The sequence below is a fragment of the Lycorma delicatula genome, chromosome 3 (genome assembly GCF_047948215.1).
Source record: "Lycorma delicatula isolate Av1 chromosome 3, ASM4794821v1, whole genome shotgun sequence".
NCBI classification, from domain to species: Eukaryota; Metazoa; Arthropoda; class Insecta; order Hemiptera; family Fulgoridae; genus Lycorma; species Lycorma delicatula.
In genome coordinates this window covers 56,468,554-56,493,307 of record NC_134457.1, presented here as the reverse complement: position 1 = coordinate 56,493,307, position 24,754 = coordinate 56,468,554, and the positions used below count along the sequence as shown (strand labels likewise).

At 29.9% G+C, this 24,754-nt stretch overlaps 2 protein-coding genes across 3 annotated transcripts in view; both read right to left on the bottom strand.

The window, feature by feature from the left end:
- Positions 1-8,194, bottom strand: part of LOC142321607 (CWF19-like protein 1) — a 46,327-nt gene extending 38,133 nt beyond the window's left edge. The window contains exons 1-3 of one of the 2 annotated variants that reach the window (XM_075359833.1): positions 8,006-8,194; positions 6,016-6,185; positions 1,380-1,484 (exon numbers count right to left, since the gene is read on the bottom strand). In XM_075359833.1, coding sequence (XP_075215948.1) covers positions 1,380-1,484; positions 6,016-6,185; positions 8,006-8,025 — 295 coding nt within the window. In that variant the 5' untranslated portion in view covers positions 8,026-8,194. The remainder of the gene's footprint in view (positions 1-1,379; positions 1,485-6,015; positions 6,186-8,005) is intronic. The other variant, XM_075359832.1, reaches the window with a different exon arrangement.
- Positions 8,195-10,365: 2,171 nt separating this feature from the next.
- LOC142321606 (uncharacterized) overlaps positions 10,366-24,754 on the bottom strand; it is a 69,174-nt gene continuing 54,785 nt past the window's right edge. Inside the window, exons 13-14 of the mRNA XM_075359831.1 lie at positions 23,573-23,742; positions 10,366-17,550 (exon numbers count right to left, since the gene is read on the bottom strand). Of these exons, the coding sequence (XP_075215946.1) occupies positions 12,785-17,550; positions 23,573-23,742 (4,936 nt within the window). The 3' untranslated portion in view covers positions 10,366-12,784. The remainder of the gene's footprint in view (positions 17,551-23,572; positions 23,743-24,754) is intronic.

Genomic DNA, 24,754 nt, shown 5'->3' with positions numbered 1-24,754 from the left:
AACTTTTTCACAGGGAAGTCACTAATTTACTTAAACTAAAAAATGCATAAACAGTGATTTATACATATAATCTATTTTTGTTGAACATTAATCTCTCAAAAAAAAGAAGAAAAAAGTTATTACCTATATTTACAATGTGTACAATTTTTTTCACATATATTTTAAATATTACAAAATATTCAAAACAGCAAATAAAAATGTTCAAATAAATCTATATTCAAATATTATTCATCTGATATTATATTGTCACATATTCGTGGCTCGATCAGGATACTGAGAGATTGACAATTGAAAATGTTTATATAATTACAATTTATTGGTTTAAGAACATAAATAAAAAAAAGATAAATCAATAATAATAATAATAATAATATTAATAATAGTAATACACGACAATAATAAACACTCACAATAATAATGACAACAGTAAACAATAATAACAATAAATGTCAATAATAAATAAATAACTATCATAGTAATCACAACCACAATAATAATAACAACGACAGACAGTCATTATATACAAAACAGAATTAAAAGTAATCATCAGGATTTATTCACAAGTAGTTAAATAATGAAAACCAGAATTCAGTCCCATTGACAAAAGACATTAGGATGACTGCTAATCTTAACACTTTTAACAACTAGTCTTATGTTAACAACAATAGTACAATAGATAAAGCAAGTATAAAATTCTTCATTCCAAATATCTTTGCTGTTCTCAAATAAAACTACCCTAACCATTTATGAATGAAATTTAGTAGATTATCTCTTTCACTTATAGTGTAACAGTAACTAACCGAACCACTTCTTGTTTCAAGTAGTTAGGAATTACTTGTGACGTCACCATAATCGCGTCTTTGCTCACTAGAAACAACTTTGCTCACACTAGAAATTCATTCTTTTAGTAACCTGCTCGCAGAATACTCTTGCTTCAAACTCACATAACTCCTTGCTTAGAACTCTATCATGGCACTCTCTCGCAGACTGTCATCTCACAGAACTGATTGTGAACTGGTCTTCCCCGTAATATTTATACTCCTACCCTCTTTCTGCAGGACCAGACCCCAGTTGAGTGTGAGAACAATCGACCAAGCCCTTTCATTCCCATGCATTTCCAACTTGGGTCTGGTAACTCTTCTCATGAAACATCTGTTTAGGTATGTCAGTGGGTAGTATTACAAAGGAGAATTGTTAAACTGACCTGTTACTTTTACTAAAAGGGTTTCTTTTAGCCCCTTTCTGGATTCCTTCCATTATTATCATCTCTACTACTATTTTTTAATTGGCAGAAATCCATTACTCAGGTCCGTTATACTGGTCTTATACAATATTCTATTATATTAAAATCAGAAAATACAGTAAAATATAAAACATACCTAGATATGTAACATTAGGTGCTATCTGTCCACTATCATCAGTTTCTGTAAAATATTTTATATGTTTTTCATTATTACCTCCAAGAACATACATGGGAACTGGAACTGAAAGCACCATATGAAAACATGTATCAGCATATTTATTTATTATTTTTTAAAATGGATATTAACTTAAAAAGCTTTGGCCATGAAACTATCAACAGTTATAACAAAATTTGAAAGGAAGGTAGAAATGAAAGGATAGGAAGATGAAATGGACAGGTATTTATTTCTGTTTCCACATCATCAGAAGAGATGTAGAACAATAGTTAGCATTATTAAATAGTTAAAAATGTACTTATTAAATATAAGTTAGTTGGAACAATGTGGTAATTCTCTTTCATAACTGAATAGGAATCAATATAGGAAAAACGTTTATAGATGAAGTCAACAAGCAAGACAGTATGCAAAGAATTAATAAAAAAAGTCATAATTTTAAAAATCTACGTTCTATTTCATTATTTATCTGTAGTGAAAAAAAAACACATTAAGCAAGGAATTAATGCTAGTTATGAAATTTTATCTGATTACTCTTACGTAAAATCTACTGACTTTAAAGGCTCTATTTCTTATCAAAATTTGGCATTAAAACTTGACTATGAAAACATAGTCAATCAATTATCAATGCACCATATTATATATTTGTAACAATCAGTTAGCAAAACTGAAAGTGAAGAAAATCTCTGTATTGTTTTCAATTATATGAGGTGTGATTAAAAAGTATCCAACCTTGGCTAATAAAAATAATTAACCTATTTAGTTCAATAAGTTGTACATATATTACAATATTTACAAATAACTGTAAATCATTGTGTAAATTTTGTTGATCCAGTTATGGTTTTGATTTGTGCTCATACACAAACCATTGAATCTTTATGGAATCAAGTAAAACTCTGAAACAAATAAAGAATTTGATACACGTAGAAATTTTCTAGATTCCTACTTGTGGGAATATTTTTTAAGATATCAAATGGGGGAAGATTTATTCAATCAAATATGGTGATATAAACATATTCTGATCATTAAAATATATTCTGGATATAAACATATACATCAGTTCCTTTAAGAGAACTGATGTGTGGGATAAGATTATATTAGGTTGGGCTGTCACAGATACTGCACATCTTCAGAACACTCAGGTGTTCTGAACACACTTCACATCAAGTGAACCTCAGGTAAATAAAATTTACATAAAAATGAGTGATTATTGTAGTATAATCTTTAAAAATACAGCCCTGTACTATGTAAGATCCAAAACGTACTTTAACATGACAGCAGTTTACAAACAAATGATTATAGCAAACTGCAATTAAGTTAACAAGAAAATCAGTTTACAAAGGCAATGTATAGAATGTGAATTTGAGGTAACTGATAAAACTTATACTGGAACTGCTACAAGCCTTAAATAATCAAACACTATTACTTACTGAAATTAAATTATTATTTTACTGAAATTAATCTTTTTAAGATTCATATTATTCCCTTGTATTGTTAAATTATATTTAAATTTTATTAAATAAACCACCTACTACAGAGTACCAAGATAAGACATATCATGAAAAATTAGGTAAGATATGTCTTAACTCAATATTCTGTACTACGTGGTTTATTTAATAGAATTTAAACATATATATATAGGGTCAATCCATTTGAAGTGTCCCAAAAAACATTAGTTGATTGCTTGACCAATTCAAAAAAAAAAACTGAACTCACCCACTTGTTTCCTACCTGTCTCAGGACCTTAAAACTATTTTTTTTGTTTTATTTTTTATTTAAGAAGTTTACCTGTGATGGCCATTTTTGTTACCGTGCACACACCCATTTTTGTGATTGTAAGGGATTGCAGAAAAAAATCATAACTAAAAAACTATTGGTCCTGGAAGGATGAAACAAAAAACAATTTAATCATATTTTCTCAAGGTAATTCAAAAGGGTAAGTTGTGGTTCAAGTTCTAAAAAGTACCAGATACTATTGAAGAGAAGTGGAAAGCAATTTTTAAGGTGTTTCAGAAAACTGATATTTCATGTTGCAATATTTCTAAAATGGTTGAGTTTACGATGTCTTTGCCAGGGATATCTGTTCCAGTTGATAGAGTTTTTTCAACTACAGAGAACATTGGTCTGCAGAAAGGGGAAGACTTTTAGTATCTACTATTAAACATCTACTAAATGTTAAAATTAATTCAGTACTATCTTGTTGTGAATTTTATGATTTAATTAAAACTAACAAACCATCTCTGAAAAAAGTCATGTCTAGTGAAAAATACAACTGAATAAATAAAGTTTAATGTTTCAGTAAACTGTTAAGACTTTTAAATAATTTCAAAAATATGTCCTGGATTGAATCCAAAAAAATATGCTAAGCCTACCTGAGTAACTTCAAATGGGTTGACTCTATACAGAGTGACCCATGAAGAAACAGAGAAACTTTCAGGACATGTTCTACCGCTGAAAATAATGAAAAACTTCATATAAGCACAGGTCTGGAAACGCTTTGTTTTCAAGTTAGGCTAGCGAAAGATTTCGCCCGGATTTCAGTTCTTGTAATATGACACAATATTATAATTTTTGGAGATCGAATTAAGTAAAATTAGTGGTTCCTTATGTAATTTGAGATGGAAAATTGGATAAAACAGGTTTCAGAACTGTAACTCCAGTAGTTTTTCAGATATTCAATGTAAAATATAAAAATTGGTGTTAAAAAAATTTATTTTTAGATTTGTAGTTTGTATAGCTTTATTAAATGCAGAAGATTTAGTAATAAAACTTGTACAGAATTTAATACAGATAAAATGTAAATACAGCCAACTAAAAAAGTAAATAAGAACTTTTAAAATACGGTTTTTTATTGAAACAAAATAGATGAAACATAAGCTGAAAATCGGTTTTCATTGAAGCAAAATAGATGAAAATAGGCAGAAAATCATATTCTTTCTGTACCTAATAAATATTATTCTTAATATAGCAAAACATAAAATCATAAAGGTAATAGAATAACAAACCTCGATTATAGTAATTGCTTGAAATTCCCTCCTTCCCAATGTATACAACACTCAGCCTATGTACATAAAACATTTCCAGTGGCTTTCCATAAATGAGTAATCTCAGAATCTTATATTTCATATAGATTCAATAGCATTTTTTATTTTAATGAGTAACTTTTCTTTAGTAATAACATTTTGTTGGTATGCTATTGTTTTCATATGGCCCCAAATGAAGTAATAGAGTGGCATTAAGTCAGGTGATCATGTTGGCCAATTGACTATCCACCATGTCCAATCCAGTTTAAAAATTAGCAATCAAGTGATTTCAAGCTACTAGCAATCAAGCAATCAAGCTACTAAAGAAAAATGTGGTGTTGCACCATCAAGCTGAAAAATCATTTGCAATCTAGTTTGGAAAGGTATATCCTCCAAAAGAGCCGCCAAATTATATTTTAAGTAATGAACGTATGCATCTCCCATAAGGTTTTCATTGAAAACAAATGGTCCCAGAATTTAGTCATAAATAATTAATGCCAAACCAAACATTAATGTAAAATCTAAGTTGGAAACTAGTTTCCACAATACCATGTGGATTGCCTTCGCTCTTTAAATGACTATTTTTAGAATTGAAGACTTCGTTTCTCATAAAAGTGGTTTCAATAGCAAATAGGGCTAATCTGTTGGCTGCAAATTTTGAACCTTCTGCAGGCAGAAAGGGAAAAGATTTTATTTCCATAGGATGCACCACACATTGTTTTTTGACAATCCAGTGCGACATGAAATTTACCTTGTACTAGTGCCTGGGTTACACTGAATCACACAATGATTTACTCTGCACAGAAAACAAACACATTGGAAATTACCCTTTTGTTTGTAAATGCTGATACACTGAAGTTTGTTTATTAGGTACAGAAAGAAATATATGATTTTCTGTCTATTTTTCATCCGTTTTGTTTCAATAAAAAAACAATTTTCAAAAGGTTTTTATTTACTCTTTATTACCTGTATTTACATTAATTTTCTAGGAATTAAATTCTCTGCAAGTTTTGTTACTAAATCTTCTGCATTTATTAGTCGTTTAACAAAGCTATTTTACTACAAACCTAAAAAAACCTGTTTTTGACACCAAATTTTATGTTTTACATTGGATATCTTAAACAATACTGTTGCTTCAGTTCTGGAACCTGTTTTATCCTGTTTCCCATCTCACATGTTGAGTGCTCTCATTTGCAAATTTTATGAATTTAATTAATGTTCTTGAAGATATTTAATTCATTATAAGTGAGAAAAGACATATAAGATTTTCAAACTTTTAAAAAGTTTTGAATAAGTAAAGTAAAAGTTTATCAGCTTCAATTTTTTTCACTTAATTTTAAGCAAAAGAAAGTAAAAATTGAATGAAAAACATTTTTCAGATAAGAAAAACAGGGAGGGGGTCATTCGTCTCATTCATAGACGATCAAAGAAAACTTAACAATATATCAAACATGAAAAAGAAGATAATTAAAAATACATAATCAGGTGGGATAAAGTTATTGTAGAACATAACCAAATACATAAATAAAATTTTTAAATAAAAAATTAATTAATTAATAATAAGAATTTAACACTACCATTCTTTCTTCCTGATGAATATGGTTCCCATTCTTTTCCAATAGAATCTGATGAACCAAAGAAATTTCCAACACAAAGAACATAACTGAAAGGGCCATTCTTTTTATTTATGTTTTCTACTCTGGCAAATAATGTTTTAAATTTTCCATTTACATCCCCACATACTAAACTGTAAAAAAAAAAAAAAAAACACAATCAGTTCAAATATAACTATTACACTGGAATAATAATCATCAATTTTAACTCTACAAAATGTACAGGCCAACATGTATGTCTACAATGATTGGTGGAAGTATCTTTTAAATGCTTATGCATGAATCTAAAAAATTGAAATGTTACAACTTTTAGTCTTTCTTGTATTATTAAGCGATTTCAGAAATTTCTATGAGGATGAGTAAAATCCAAGATTAGTTACTTAAAAATAACAAGGGCGAACTAACACTTTTTCTGTTAGCAAGTTTGTTTCTTTGAGACAATTAAAAAATAATCCTACTAACTTTGCTAAATAGGTTTTCTACTTTTTTATGAAAAAACCTCAAACAAAAATCTTAACATAAAAAACCTCAAGAAATATGAAATATTAAAATGTCAATGGTTATGAAACATATGACTATGGCTACATAAGAGTACAGATATGTGAAAGATTATCAAGTAAAAATTCTTGAATTACTGTAAATGAGACCGATGATAGGCAGGCATTGGGATACTAATAAAAATTTACCCTCTACAAGAAAAAAAAAAGAAAAGACATACAGTTGATATATTCAACACTGTCTTAGCCAATATCAGATTCAATCATTACTTAGCCTGGGTACAAAATTTGTAAAAAATTCATCAACTTCAATAACATATTGTTTAGATTTCAGTTTTTAATTAAGTGAAGCTGGCACATGAATAGATTACATGGATTTATTATTATGAAGAAATTAATCTTGAGAGCAAAGACAAATGTTTGCTTAATATACAAAAGCTATAGCATTATTGGAAGTGAAGAAATTAATCTTGAGAGCAAAGACAAATGTTTGCTTAATATACAAAAGCTATAGCATTATTGGAAGTAAACATAGTAAAGCAACATGATGGAAAGAAGATATAAAAACAGAACATAGTATAAAGGTTAAAATTAAGGGAATTTAAGCACAATTTCCGAAATCCATGACAATTAATGGTTCAAAGTACTGATGAACATAAACTTATACTCAAGTTTTTGTATATTTTCAGTCATGGATATTTTTTAGATTTGTTTTGTAAATATTTTATTCCATTCCCAAAACTGTTTTGTTAAACACTAGCACTAACTTTTTTGAAACTAAAATGCTTTCAAACTACAAGCTTACAAATTACAAATGCTTTCAAACTACAAATTATACTAGACATAAAATGTTAGCTTGGATGAAAACTGCCCATAATAGACCTGTTGAAAGCTATTAGTTAATAATTTTTAATTAATACCTCCCAAAAATAAATATTTTCAATTACTAATTTAATTAATAGAGTATCTGTAGTAAAAATTAAAACTGCAAAATTGTCTTCTGGTCTACTAAGAGAAATATTACAGAGCTATCAATAAAAGCCTACAAAACTAGGTTAGTTTTGGATGCAAAACTAGCAAAATTTATTTCAAAAAGAACTTAATAATAATATAGAATGTTGTGGATCAGGTGCCATAATAACAAACAAATTACTGAAATGTAACAAATACGTTTTTGAAAAATCAATGCAAAAATTAGTTACAGAAAAAGTCCTAAAAGCATAACATTACTCAACATTAAGCTGAATTTTTCCCTTAATTAGAAAATGTATCCCACTTAAGACTGAAAATAAACTGTAATACTAAGAAATTTAGCAAAAATAAGGAATGCAATAATTATCAAATGAGTTTGGATATAGATATTACTTTTTAAGGTGCACACACACCTTAGCAGTACAACTAATTAAACTCATGTAAAAAAAATAAAAAATAGTTTAACACTGAAAATAAATACGTACACTCTGTCTTTATTTGACATTCTGGCTGTAATAAATTCACACGAAGCACACTATAATTATTTAAAAATCAATGTACTAACAAACAATAACACTGAACCAATTGTCAACTACATAAGCTGTTATGGAAGCGTAACAACTCTCAATCGAAGCGATTGAAAGGTACTGTTAATAGTAGGATGTAATTCGTTTTTCGCAGAAGATTGAACGAGACGAGTCATCCCTTTCAACAACGTTTCAATAAGTTGCTACTACCTTTTTCTTTTCTTTTTGCGGTTTAAGCCTCCGGTAATAACCGTTCAGATATTACTTCAGAGGACGAATGAGCATAATATGTATGAGTGTACACAGTCTCAGTTCGACCATTCCTGAGATGTGTGGTTAATTGAAACCAAACACCACCAAAGAACACCGGTATCCACGATCTAGTATTCAAATCCGTGTAAAAATAACTGACTTTACTAGGACATGAACGCCGGAACTCTCGACTTCCAAATCAGCTGATTTGGGAAGACGCGTTCACCACTACACCAAGCCGGTGTGTTCAGTTGCTACTACTTATTTGCCACAAAGTATACTTCAGCAGATGACTTGTCCTTCCGTGCATTTTCCAGAATATGATAGCGTGAATTTGGTGCTCTACAAATAGATAAAAATTTCGATCGTAACTCCAGTGTGATGTCGTGACTCCAGTATGATGTGTGTATTCTTGTAGATTTAATTGCATTCGCTTCTAAATATTGACTGAAACTTTATTAAAATTATTGGTCGTGTTTCGATGAATTGGTTTAGAAGTTTGGTATACTTAAAAATAAGAAATTGACCAATTACCTACGATTTGGTTTTACACACAGTTTTTAAGCGATATAATAATAAGCTTTAATGTTATGAAATACAAACAACACTAGAGACGGACATAAATAGACATTTCAATATATAATCTTACAAATCTTCATTATTTTGATGACGTTCGGAAATAATTCAGAATGATCATTATTCTAACCGATACTGGACGCCGACTTTGCCAAAAGTAGTTTCGACTCATTGCTGTCTTCCAGCAATAAAATACCATTCTTACACGACTATCACAGCGCAGTCAACGGAGAAATCCCATTTTGCGGGAAAAATCATTCTTCTCCTCTGAAATGCTGGAGAAGATACTCAACACCGAGTTGCTCGATCGCTTCATTATTATAGTGACTTTTGCTGCTTGTTAGAAGAGCCTAAACGATTTCTTTCCTAACCAGTTAAGGTTGAAGCCGACTTTCCCGACCAGGCTATCTCTTCCAACTGTCTATATTGAGGCAAAACTGTATTTTAAGAACCACTTAAAAATTAAAACCATGATTTATGTATTAATTATAGCTTTCTGCAGACTTTTTTTTGTGATAATTTATTAACTCTTTTAGAGTAATTTGGTTTATGAAGTTACTGGTTTATCCAGTATTTCAGTAGTTTACCTAATTACAAGAAAAAATAGGTCCTACAGGTTCTATGTTTAAAAACTCCTTTTCATCTTTTCCACTTTTTAAACAGAAATTTATTTCTTCAGAATGGCTTGAGCTATTCTAATGAAATCTGATATACATTTTTAAAGAAATATTTTCCTTGATATGATTGCATGTTCTGTGTTCTAATACTCACTTCACCTACCTTATTTAAAAAGAATATATAATAAAACACTATAATCTTCAACAATAATTATGAAATTGTAAGATTTAGTTAATATCTAGAGGACTGGTTTATTTAATTTGGGTTTGATGACATGGATTTAGGGCAAATCTAGTTTTAAAGTCATAAGTTTAATTTCCACATGCTAATTGCTTAGATTTACTATATATTACAGAACCATCAATGGTAAAAAATATATGTAGTTTACTGTAGTTCAGGATTCTATTATTTATATGAGCAAGTCAAACTTAGAGTAAATGTATCCCAATATAAAAAGAATTACCATGAATTTAATAATCTTGATTACAAGGAGTGCATTATTAAATATTGCAATCAGTAATAGGTGGTGATAATTCTGTTTAGGTTTGCCATTTTTCACATCTTAAAAAGTTTGACCTCATTCAACCATTAAAAAAAGGATGTAACACTACAATTGCATGACAGCCTAACTGTGTCACTGGAGCAATAAATATTTATTTAAAGGAAAGAAAACTATTTTGTAAAAAGCTGTAATACACTTATATAACTGCATATGCACTTGTAGATCGTTGTTTCCAGATGCAGATGATTCAATAGTAAGCATAGCATTATTGAGCCAGTTAAATCAAATTATAAGAAAGAATTAAGAAATTTCTAATATGATGAACTATATTTAGAGGATAAATGAAAGAAAACAATAAAACACAATGAAATATAACAAAAAAAATTTATTCAGTTAAGTAGAAAAATTTATTCATAAAAGTAAAAAAAAAAAAATAATATTAACCAAATAATAAAAACATAATTTGATTATTTAAATTGCTATTAGAAAATTTTATGTAAATATTCACAATGAAATGCATATCATAAATGATTAAGGATTAATTAAAATCATTAAGAGTTAGAATGAAATGTAAATGTAATGAGTTACATTTGATGAGCTCATAGGTGCTACAATATTCAGAGATTTATAGACTAAATATGTCTAACCATGAAGGAACAGGAAAATAACTAGCTGGATGTCTTCTGCCAGCTAGACGACTGCTTTTCAGCTATTAATGTTTTATAAAAATTTATTTTCTGTACAGCATACAAACTCTCAAATAACATGATAAACATTTGATACATCTCACACCTTTCTTTTTCAGAAAAGTAACAATAAATTCATGGTCATGTGCAAAGGGTTATATTGCATTCTATGTTCATTACTTTTACATTTGAAGTTAGGTCTCACTTATTATTCTGTAACCAAACTTTATTATTAAGAAAAAAACATACACACAATGTGTGTGTGTGTTTGTATAATGCTTATAAACATATAGAAAATCATTATGATAATCACCTATGCTAATAGTAATAATCATATAAATATATGTAATACAAATATACATGTTAAAATAACATTTAGTATTTTTTTCCATAATTCAATTAACTTATACATTACAAAGTAAATATTTAATTAACAACAATTTGTAATTTTCATTTATTTTCCCCAATAATTACAGTTCATGATTACCATTAGTTTAAAAAAGTACAAAAAAATATATAATTTCCTTCATACAGTATTATGTTTAGATTAAAGAAGATCCAAACAAAAGAAAACTAAAGAAGAACTAAACAAAAGAAGATTACCATGGAAAAGGAGTATTTAATTAATATTCTGCAAATCTCAGATATCTTACAAACTTTGTTAATGTAGGGCTCATATTTTCATCCTCTATTTATGTAAAATTTACTTGTAACTTGCTGTATGTCTGAATTACTGCATTTAGGCCTAATTCTTGGTTTAAACCAGTAATGTAATGAAAATGCAATGTAATGCATTGTAAATGTAAAGCAATGTAATATTGAAAATGCAAAATGGAATTTTTTGAAATAAAATATCACATTAAGAATAAGTAATTCTGGTGTCAATTTATAAAATTAAATAAAATAAAAATTATGACTGTCAAATTAAAATAGAGTAAGTTAAAATAAAAAAAAATAAAATGAACTTCTCTAATGGGAAAAAGGTGTAAAATCCCATAGCACATTAGTGTATTAAAGAATACTGATTTAATTTGCAATTCATGAATCCAAAATATTCAGTAGTCCTAACAACTAAAACATTATTTTTTTTATTAAGATAACCTTTACTGTTACTGTATTTTGTTGTTTTTCTGTTCAGGAAAGTAGCAGGAAGATCACCAAACCAACCTATGATTTGAGATAATGTATTTATGATAAGCAAGTGTTTTCCAAGACTGGCCGTAAATCTTTAATTTAACAACCAAATTACTGTAGTAACATTAAGCATTTAAATTCAGTTAAAATGACTTTCTAGGCAGTTTGCTGATTAACAAAAATTCAGATCTTACATTGAAAAGTTTTGGTTTTTAATACAACTGAAAAAATTTTTTAAACTACATTTTGCAGTTATTAAAGAGAAGTGAACCTGAGTTCTAGTGTTGAACATGTAATCTCATTATATCTATAATGAGTTCCTTGAGAGTCTATTAATATATGTTAAACATTTGAAGTTACTTAGTTTATTAAAAGTTATGACATTTTTCTATATTGCAAGTATACATGGGCAACATACAACATGTATACAACTCGAATAAAATGTGTATCTATTATATGTTTACAATACCTGATTTTATAATGTTTTAGTAAGTAGAGAATTGGTTTCCTTTAGTAATATACAACTTTCTACTATCTAGAAAATGAATATGAAGACCTATGGCAAACAGTGATTACAATAGCATTAATTGTCAGGTGTTTCTTAACTAATAATAAAGAAATTAAAATAACCAAACTGAACAGCTAAAATACATTTATAGAGTAATCTATTTGCTACATTTAATTTAAAAAAAAATTAATGTTAGTCAAGTTATACTTAATACAAATTATAATTAATTAAACAACCACCTAGTTAAGAAACACGACAGTCATTTAGAATATTATTACTCTTGGTGTCTAGATTATATTAAATAACATAATACAAAGTACCATTAATGATTGTATAAATAACAATTAGTTTATAGTAGATGCATAAATTTCATTCAGATAGAAATTTTTCCAACATTGAGCACCTTTCCAGCATTGCCCATAAAAAGTTTAATAGTTAAATTAATAAGCAATTTAAAATCTTTATAAATTTGTGTCTGGAACATTATAAAGTATGAGAACAAAACTTCCAGACCAATAAAACATTCTGCCATCAGAAGAATAACTTCCAAGTAGAATAAGAGGTGCTTTGTAAGCCGAGTTAACTTCAATTTGTGTAGGATTTGCTGACTGGAGAAGGTCTGTTGCATTTCTCACATCTCTAAATGCTATCCTAGAATAAAATTTTAATCCAGGTGTAATTAAATTTCCTATTCCTGTATCCCAAAGTGACATTACTTGAACAGAAATATCTCCATTCCACCATCTAATTGATGATGTAGCACCTTTCCCAGTATACTGTGGTAAAGAGAATGTTCCATGCAAAGTTGCTCCAAAAACAGAACCTGACCAAATAGCTCCATGTCCATAAACTTTATCAGCATCATCAGATAATTGGTCACCTCCTGGTGCCCAAAATACAGGTAATGAAATAACAGCAGGAAATGTTCCTGACCACAGTGTCTTCTGACTTTGGCCAGGTAAACCAGCTGATAAAGATCCTGATAATACTCTACCAATAATTTTACGTGTAGTAAGAAACCCATCACTTAACTTTTTTAACTGTGTTGAGTAAGGAGTAGTTGGTGGAGTGGGCAAATCAGAATCTGGTGGAAAACTGAATGTTATTATTGCTTCCCCGTTCCAAGTAAAGAGAGTATCATCACTACACATAAAAGGTAAAAGTTTACAAGAAAATGGTTTTTTATAATATACTCCAACAAGCAATATATTGCATTTAGTTGGGTCATTATCTGAAGCTTTTTCAGTGAGTTCTTGATTACTGGAACTCATAAATGTAGACTTTTTGGTAAATTCATCGAAAAGAACTCTGCAATTGTATTTAAATGTTGGATTAACTAATTCTTCCATGTTAGCAGACCACTTTGGTTGAAACTGTACAGAAAAGTTACCAATTAGATTTTTAATTAATGTTTGAGTTCCATTAATTATATTTATAGGCAATGAAAATGCTCCTTCTAAATCGGTATTTGTAGCAGAACCAGTCCATGTAACTTGTGCCATTGGACTATATGAATCTTTGTCTACAATATCATCTAATTTTATTTGTATCGGTAAGTCACCATTCCAAATCTGTGTTGATTCTGAATCACCTACTCCAGCCCATATATTTCCAGAAACGACAGTAACTGAAATACTTTTTTTTATCGGTTTTGGTGGTTTAGGTGCTTTAGTAGGTTTTGGCGGCTTTGTAGAAATATCAACACTATCTCTTAGAAATTTTAAACCTGGATTCAGACCAGAACTATTTTTTAAAGATATGATTAATTGACCATTCCAATAAAATTGAGTCTTATCAGCAGAATAATTTCCATTAACAAGTATTAGTGATGAAAATGATGAATTTGTATGTATGGGTGTTAAAGGAGGACCACCAGTAAAACCAACTTTGATATCATCAATAGAATTTATCATCATAGATTTAAGAGAAAATTCTGTTTCATCACTTAGATTCTTTGCTGCTCGAGGAGAAAAGACAAGTAAAGAAGATAAGCTATTGCCATTAAATAAAACAGTAGATAAATTTGTATTGTTCCATAAAATATTAGCATTTAATGTAAACTGACCAGTTGATTGCTTTACTGTAAAGTTCAATAATGCAGGTCGATTAAATACATAGCTAAGAACTGAATATGTTCCAGAAATTGATAGTTGTGTGGGTGATATAACAACTGATGTAGCAGTCCACTGCACAGATGGAGGTAAAACATGAGTTGTTCCAACTGATGGGCCAGTGAAAACAGAGAGAGGGATGTTAACAGGTGGTTCTCCAGTCCATGTTAAACCATCACCAGTCACTATACTAGCATGAGTTACCTGTAACCCAAGCCTGGAAGAAGTTGGTATTCCTGAAATACTTTTGGGTTTAGCCAATGTTTTCAAAACATTATTATTCAACTTTGCAGAATTAGACAGTGAATTAATAAGAGGTAATTTCACAAAAATACTACCAGGCCAAAAGAAATAAGTTTTGTCAACTGAATAATTTCCTGTTACTAATATAACTGATCTTAGAAGGGTTTTAGATGAACCACTAGCAGAACCCATTTTAATACTATCAATAGGGTTAGTTATCATAGATTCAAGAGAAAATTCTGTTTCATCACTTAGATTCTTTGCTGCTCGAGGAGAAAAGACAAGTAAAGAAGATAAGCTATTGCCATTAAATAAAACAGTAGATAAATTTGTATTGTTCCATAAAATATTAGCATTTAATGTAAACTGACCAGTTGATTGCTTTACTGTAAAGTTCAATAATGCAGGTCGATTAAATACATAGCTAAGAACTGAATATGTTCCAGAAATTGATAGTTGTGTGGGTGATATAACAACTGATGTAGCAGTCCACTGCACAGATGGAGGTAAAACATGAGTTGTTCCAACTGATGGGCCAGTGAAAACAGAGAGAGGGATATTAACAGGTGGTTCTCCAGTCCATGTTAAACCATCACCAGTCACTATACTAGCATGAGTTACCTGTAACCCAAGCCTGGAAGAAGTTGGTATTCCTGAAATACTTTTGGGTTTAGCCAATGTTTTCAAAACATTATTATTCAACTTTGCAGAATTAGACAGTGAATTAATAAGAGGTAATTTCACAAAAATACTACCAGGCCAAAAGAAATAAGTTTTGTCAACTGAATAATTTCCTGTTACTAATATAACTGATCTTAGAAGGGTTTTAGATGAACCACTAGCAGAACCCATTTTAATACTATCAATAGGGTTAGTTATCATAGATTCAAGAGAAAATTCTGTTTCATCACTTAGATTCTTTGCTGCTCGAGGAGAAAAGACAAGTAAAGAAGATAAGCTATTGCCATTAAATAAAACAGTAGATAAATTTGTATTGTTCCATAAAATATTAGCATTTAATGTAAACTGACCAGTTGATTGCTTTACTGTAAAGTTCAATAATGCAGGTCGATTAAATACATAGCTAAGAACTGAATATGTTCCAGAAATTGATAGTTGTGTGGGTGATATAACAACTGATGTAGCAGTCCACTGCACAGATGGAGGTAAAACATGAGTTGTTCCAACTGATGGGCCAGTGAAAACAGAGAGAGGGATGTTAACAGGTGGTTCTCCAGTCCATGTTAAACCATCACCAGTCACTATACTAGCTTGAATTACCTGTAACCCAAGCCTGGCAGAAGTTGGTATTCCTGGGAAATTATCCGGTATGGCAAATGCTTTCACTATATTATTGTTAACATTATTGTTTGACTTTGCAGAATTAGCCAGTAAATTACTATCTGGTAATGTCACTATAATATCGCCAGACCATAAGAAATAAGTTTTATCAACTGAATAATTTCCTATTACTATTACACTTGAAGTTTTCTTTGATATATCAATAGGTGAGGAATTCTTTTTTATGTTTGTTTTTGGATTCACAAGAACAAATCCAAGAGATAATTCACCATTTTCAATAATATCTTTTGGTGATCTTGGAGAGAATACTATCAGTGATGAGAAACTACCACCAGTAAATAATGCATTTGAAATATCTGTATTATTCCATAAAATATCAGCATCCAATGTAAACCTACCAGTTGTCTGCTTTATGGAAAAATTAAAGTCACCTGTTTTATCAAATGCGTAGCTATTTACTGTGTATGAACCAGATAATGTTAACTTAGTTGGTGATACAGCAACAGATGTGCTGATCCACTGCAATGATGGAGGTATAATATGGGTTGTTCCTGTCTGCCCGTTAAATATAGACATGGGTATAGCGAATGGTGGTTGATTGGACCAGGTGAAACCTTCATCAGTGGTTATAGATGCTTTAGTCACTTGCAACTCTAATCTAGTAGAGGATGGCAGAACTGCAGGACTTTTAGGTACAGTTGTCTTTTTTATACCTGTACTTGACAATTTTTCACTTCCTTTTAAATAACTATTTATGGTTGATGAACCCGTATATAAAATACCAAGTGGTAAAGTCACAGTAATATTACCTGGCCAAACAAACAGTGTTTTATCTACTGAATAATTTCCTATCAGTATTAGTGATGACCGTGTTATCTTTTGTATTGCACTATCAGCTGGAGAACTCTTCTTGACATTTTTTGTTGGGTCGGCTAATACAAATTCTAATGGTATTTTTTTATCATTTACTACATTGTCTGTTGGTGATCGTGAAGAAAAAAATAGTAAAGAAGATAATGTTTCACTATTACTTAAAACAGTTGAAATATCAGTGTTATTCCACAAAAGATTGGCATAAAATGTAAATTTTCCATTTGATTGTTTTTTAGTAAAATTAAAGGGTTTAATGAAAGCATATGTAACAACTGAATATGATCCTGACAGTGTTAATGTTGTAGGAGTAACAACTGTAGTTACACTACTCCACTGTATTGAGGGTGGTAATATATGCATACTTCCTAATGAAGGCCCATTAAAGAAGGACATTGGAATATTAAAAGGAGGTTGTCCAGACCAAGTAAAACCATCATCAGTTGTAAAGCCTGCCTGGTTTACTTGTAACCCAAACCTTGCAGATGAGGAGAAAATTGATGTCTTCATTGATTGAGCTTGTTCTGTTGCATACATATCAAACCATGCTGTTAGATCAGGCTGAGGTATTTCACGACATGGCATTTGTAGATTATCTGATGAGATACTTTCCATTACTTTTGAATGTATTACATCCACTGCATCTGCTGTGTTGCAAATAATACTAGCCAAACTTGATTTACGGATTTCTTTCAGCTGAGCTATAATACAAAAAAAAAGAAGAAAAATGACATTATTATTTAATACAACATTTTTATGTAATGGAAAACTGCTGGTCACTTAACTGCTAAAATGCAATCATCTGAAAGAAACGTAAATCAATATTTATCAAAAGTAAAGGGTCTAATGCTTAACTATGGCTATATTATGTTACAATAAGTGATTTATTTCTTTTATGTAATATTGTTCTAAAAACTAAAATTTTTTAAGTTAAAAAAAAATAATTTATTTTTAATTTAATTTAATTTTTAATTTTATTTTTAAAACGTTTTTAATTTTTTCTAAATTTTGGGGAAAATAGTATTTCCCCAGGCCCCTTTTTGATTTAGTTTCATATTTTTTTTTTAAGCTGACACAATGTCTCATTGCTTCTATCACAGTCAAAGAAATTTAATTGTGGGCTTCTTAGGACCAATGCTTTACTGTTTTATAATTTTTTACCATTTTCTTGATAGTCCATCTTTACTTTCTTCATTTCAGACTAATTTTTTCTTTTACAAAAAAATGTCTTACAAAATAAGAAATTATTTTATGGTACAAGGGAAGTAGTACTATTACCCTTACTACTGCCCTTGTAGTAAGGCCACACTATCATTGTTCAGAATATAACTTCTTTTTGCTCTATTACAACAACTCTCTGCCTCCACAAGACATCTTATGGCATAAATTTAATAATAACAATAATTAATAAACAATCAGTTAAAAGATCAGGGTGCATAAGTATGAATAAAATAATGTATAAGTAAAATAAAATTAATGTAGGGATGTATGTGGGTGCCTGTGTATGTGAATGTGCACAGAGTTAACACTTTTACAATTCGTATTTTTAGCCAAATGACTATGGATTTTCAAAACTTTTTTGGTGTCAAAATGTTTTTAAAACTATTGAGAAAGACTCTTATTAGGTATCATCCCATTAAGAAAAAGGGCAAGACTCCATTTTTTTATAAAATTACATTTTTAAAGGCTGTAATTTTTTAATTTATCATCTACGTTAAATAAAAGGATGAGTTTTTCTATTTAATGCAATTAACTAGACATTTGACACATTCTGTAAGTTTATAGGCTAATAAAATGAAATTCCTTGACTACAGCATACAGCATTTCTGGATAGTTGAACCTATTGTAACTGACATCTTCTAAGTCCTGTGTCTATGAAGAAATAAATAGCCGGTAAATGTAGCTGAGCTTTTTTTGCCATTGTTGCTTTTTTATTAGTTTAAATTATAATAACAATTTTTTCCTTCTTTTTCTAGCATTCACATTTCCTTTCTCATAGAAATATTAAGAAAAGCCATCTAATAATTACAGTTTGGTTCTTCTGTTCTTATATTTTATATTATACATTACATAAGTATGGTTTTTTCTAAAGTTAATTTTCACAGTCTGTATTTGACTGTCACTTTATAGTATTGAAAGAGAAAAGTTATGGTCGTTAGTAAATAGAGCTACAAAACAAGAATACACTACAAAGATACCCATGTGTATAAAAATAATGAACAAAATAAAATAAAAGATGGGAACTAATGGCTGATGCTGGATGGACTCAGCATAATACAAAACTGTACATGTAGCCAAAGTGCTAATGGGATATAACATTACTAGCTGAAAAATATGATTGTCTGTGTTTGAATGTGTTATGACCTTGCAGGCAGATTCTTGTACCACACTTTATCCAGAAGTGAGGCTGCTTAGCATAATAATCTTTAATGGGCATTATGAATATTTCTATTTATAACAGAAACGTCCATTAAATTGTCTGTGGATTCTTAGTCTAGTTCAGTTTTGATGTAAAGGTTGCTTATAGTGAGGGATTTTTAGTTTAACTAAAAATTAATTTTAGTTAAACTAAATTTAAAATTGAGTATTTATTTATACTCAGTATAATTACATTTATATACCTAGTAACAAGTGCTGAGAAAAAATTTTACTCCTTGTCAGATTAATAAATAAAACACCTTCAAAATACTAAATGAAATGAGTTAAAAAAAACGACTTCAATTCAGGAAATATATATATTTAAATACTGCTAAGCATATTTATCAAATTTAAAATGTGGATACAAGGAAATGAATAATTCGATGAGTGGTGCTCTTTCATGCTACTAGAATGAGTGTGTAAGAGACAAATAAATCATATCAGACTTGTTGAGAGAGTTAATTTTTCAAACTTGATTGCCTCAGCTTAGCAGTATTCAAATTTAAAAAAAAATAGTTTTTAGTTTTTAATACTGTCTTAGGTATTAACACGATGAGAATAGCTTTCAATTCTCATCAGAGTGGTTAGGGGTATTACACCCTCACCCTAAATGTAGGAATTTTAATCAATTTTTTAATTGTTTTAACTTACTAATTTGAAATTTTTTTATTGTTTATTCCTTTAATACATAATCACGTGAAAATATTTTTTTAACTTTTATCATAGGAATAGAAATAATTAACAATTATTTTTTTTTTGGAAAGTAATGTTTTGTTCAAGTAATAAAATAAAAATTACTTGAGTTGTTAACATTTCAAGTAACAACCTATATTGTTGACCGAGATGTTTATATATTTTATGATACCTTAGGAGGGCAGAGTAGAGTGTCTTTTACTAGGTTAGCACTTAAATCTAAAAATAAATAAATAATATAGCTTGAATAAACAATCAAGAAAATAAATAATTTAAAATGTTCCAATTAGTAAATTACTCAGTAATTTTTAATGTTTTTAAAGTGTTATCTTCATTTTTTGGTTACACTTTTTAACAAAGGATTATAAGGAAAAAAGTAAAAAAAAAATCCAGCAAAGTTCAGTCAGAATATAGTGAGCTTTTTTAAAATATAAATTTGTTTATGAACCATTATGGTCAAAGCAGCATTAATATAACAAAATAAGTATATATTTTAAAACATTTGAATTACTTTATTTTCCTACATTCTCATCTGTGTATATAAAAATGAATGTTTGATTGTTTGTCCTTTATGCGTTCTTATACCATTCATCCAATTGTGATGAAACTTTGGCGAGTTGTGCGCACGTCTGAGAAGGTTTCTGAATTAGTTTGCACCTGCTAGATGACAATGGGGTCAAGATATTTTGAAAAATTCAGTGATCTCTATATAACTGGATAGGGGATCCTTATGGCGTAAAATACAATTAAGTGTTTAATCTTGAAGCACACTCCAGCACTGAAGAATGAGCGGCTGGGAACTAAATAAAACCATTGTATGCTTGTGTGACTATGATTGTGATGGTAGGGATGTTTATTTTACTCAAGTCAGATAACCAAAAGAATGGCCATTTTTTCAACACAAGCAGAAATTTACAAACGGTTGTAGAAAATTTATAAAGAGACAGATATGTAGTTATATAGAGATCAGTGTTAAAAATAAAAAATCAGAACACTTCTACTGTATTGGTTTAAAACATGGTTTTATTCGTACTCTTACACTTACTTCTGCACATATGCCGTTTCATTTTATTTAGTTCTACCACTCATTAAGTGATGTTAGTTTTGCTTCAAATTTTACCAATTCCAATACCTGGGATCCCCTACAAAGTTATATAGTGATCAGTTGAAAAATTGTATTTCTGGTCTGATTTGGCTCATATTCAGAATATATATTAGTTACGTGAAAATAAATATTTTTGCAAAAAATGGACCAGCTAGGTGGCGCTGGGGGTCGAGATATTTTGAAAAATTGTATTTATGGTCTGATTTTTTGGTTCATGTTCAGAATATGTATTACTTACCTGGAAAGAAATACCTCTGCAAAAATGGACCCGCTAGATGGCGCTGGGGGTTGAGATATTTGGAAAAATTGCATTTATGGTCCAATTTGACTCATATTCAGAATATATATTATTTAGGTGAAAAGAAAGATTTTTGCAAAAACTATACCTGCTAGGTGGCACCGGTGTAAAGATATGAGGGTTATTTTTTTTTCAAGGTCCGATCGGTCGCGAAATAAAAACCCGCGCAAAAATTGGATGAACCTTTGCGCATATGTGTTGCGCAGCATCTCTAGTATGGCCTTCAATTACGCCGTGTCAATTCGTTTAGTTCTGAACACGCAGCTAGCATGTAAACATGTCTACAACAATAGCATCTGCCGCTAAGTGTGAAGTGCGTGCGGTAATTTGATTTCTTCAAGCTGAGGGGTGTAATGCAGCTGAAATTCATAGACGAATAAGTAATGTGTACAGTGAAACTTCAATGAGTGACAGCAAAGTGCGACAATGGTGCAGGAACTTTAAAGCAGGATGTACATGTGTTAATGATGCAGGCGGTCAGGGAAGGAAGCGAATGTCAACTGATGATTATGTTGAGCGAGTGGATGAGGCAATTCGAGAAAATCGTCGGTTCACAATTTCTGTATTGAGTGATTCGTTTCCTGAAATTTCAAGGTCAGCTCTTCTACACCATTGTGAGTGAAAGACTTCGTACCGTAAACTGTGTGCAAGATGAGTTCCCAAGATGCTGTCTGACCATCACAAAACAATGAGAATGGATGCCTCCCTAACGTTTCTCCAGCACTACCGCAATGAAGGAGAAGATTTTTTGAACAAAATTTTCACAGGGGACGAGACATGGGTGCATTTCGAAACTGAAGAAACAAAAAAACAATCCAAACAGTGGATGCATTTTCATTCTCCCAGTAAACCGAAGAAGTTCAAGCGAACTTCTCCAACAGAAAGTGTATGGCTACTGTGTTCTGGGACCGGAATGGAGTTCTCTTGGTGGAATTCATGGAACGTGGCACGACCATCACTGCAGCCTCATACTGCGTGAGTCTTCAACGTCTACGAAGGGCAATTCAGAATAAGCAGAGAGGAATGTTGTCATCAGGAATTGTCTTTCTCCATGAAAATGCTCGGCCGCACACTGCAGCTGTAACAAAGAAGCTCCTGCAGCGTTTTCGTTGAGAAGTGTTTGATCACCCACCATACAGCCCGGACTTGGCTCCATCCGATTTTCATCTCTTTGCCCACATGAAACGCTGGCTAGGAGGACAACATTTTGGCACAGACATCGAGCTGCAGACCAGCGTGAAACATGGCTGAAAGCACAGGCCGCTCCGTTCTATGACGAGGGTATTGGAAGGTTGGTACCATGCTACGACAAATGTCTAAATCGGAGTGGCGACTATGTAGAGAAATAGCGTAACTATGTAAGTACTTGTTACAAATAAAAAATTTTTTATTTTCACTGGGGTTTTAATTTTGTGACCAATCGGACCTTCAAAAAAAAATAACCCTCGTATTTGTGAAACAAACAAATAAACTAACAGACTTTCTTCTTCTATATATATAAAAGGGAATGTTCGTATTTGTGTCTGCTATAGACTAAAAACTACTGGACTGATTTACATGTGGGTTTTTGCAAAATGGTCTGCGTTGTTCGGAGAAGGTTTAAAGCTATTGAAATCCTCGATCTGAGCAGTAGAAAGAAAGTTGGGGGTATTTTGAACCGAATACTGTGTTTAGAGAGTAGTTGAATTAAATCCGATAGGTAGTGCTGTTTTGATAATTGGATTTATTTACATTCTGACTTTTATAAAGTGAAAGATTAAATTTTGTGAAGTTCCATAATGTTTTATAAGTTTCTTAATGTTCAGTATTAATTGTGATGATTTTGCACCCATATCTCTTTTCATTAAAAAGTTATTTTACACTGACTACTATGTTTAGAGAGTGGTTTGAATTAAATCCGATAGGTAGTGCTGTGTTTTGCCAATTGCATTTATTTACATTCTGACTTTTATAAAGTGAAACGTTAAATTTTGTGAAGTTCCGTAATGTTCAGTTTTTTAATGTTTTATCAAACTTTAAATTGATTCAAATTAATCTATATATATATATATATAAATATTTATATACATACTCAAATCTAGCAATAGAGAAGAAGCATTGCCAGTTCTGCTAGTTAACTATAAAAATAAATTAAGAGAATTAAGGTTTAAACCATAATAAAAAAAATTTGATGTGCTAATATCAATAAAAATCAGTAAATTATATGTACCATTAGTAAATGCTTGCGGTTGTGCACTGGTCTCATACCAAAATCTGTCACCAGCTTTTAAACGTTTAAATTGGTCACCAATTAAGCATGTTAATGTAGGTCCCAGCATACCTCCTTCTATTGGATATTCTGATAGTGCTCCTGTATATAAATCAATGTCATCGACTGATCTGAAAATTCACACACACATTTATACTAATTAATAAAAAGTGCAATTCTTTTAATATCAACCATCAAATTCATTTGATTTATAAATAATTTTTTTTATTTATTTTAAGAATCTAAAAATCTATTTTAACCATAAATTAATTTTGTAAGTATATCTATAAGTTTATCACTAACTATTTTGTCTACAACAGCTGAGGTATATTAATCAGTTGTAGAAAATAATTTTAAATTTAACTGTATAATATTTTGGTGCAAAAGTTAAATCTCTTACTTTTCCTTATTTCAATACCCTTTAATGCTCTTACATTTAGTTTTCTTTTGAGAGCAGTAAAGCTACAATTTTTATTGCTAGTTTTTTTACTTTTATAATATGAAATTTAAACTGAGAAAAATTGAATTAGCACATTATTAGTTTAAGATCAATTATATCCATATAAAAAAATTTCAGAAAAACAATAAATTAAAAAAAAATCAATATCATATTATAAGTAAATTATAAGATACACAAGATTATAATACTTGTTTAGATTACAAAATTTTAAGTAACAGTTTAAGATTATTTCTTATTTACTTTATTAGCTAATAGTTACAATACATTATAGGATATAATTTCTAAATATATTTACACACACTTTTTGTTATAAATATTTTAATAATATTTTAAAAAGTATATATATATATATATATATATATATATATAGAAATAATTCAATAATATTATATTATAAAGAATACAGTTCATGAAAAGATACTGTCTGGTAATAAGTAAGTAAAAAGGTTTGTAAAGGTTTAGGCAGTAGTTAATAACCAATGAATTACACTTAGATACAACTGGGATTATTTTGAAACAAATAATAAAACATGTGCTATATTTATAACACTACTATTTTTAAATTTAATTTTGTAGAAATTATTTCATTGCTAAAATGGTAAATTATGCCTAATAGTGTTTAATATTCTTCATGTTTATCTTTAACTTATTGTCTTTTATAATATTATAAGTAGTATATTTTA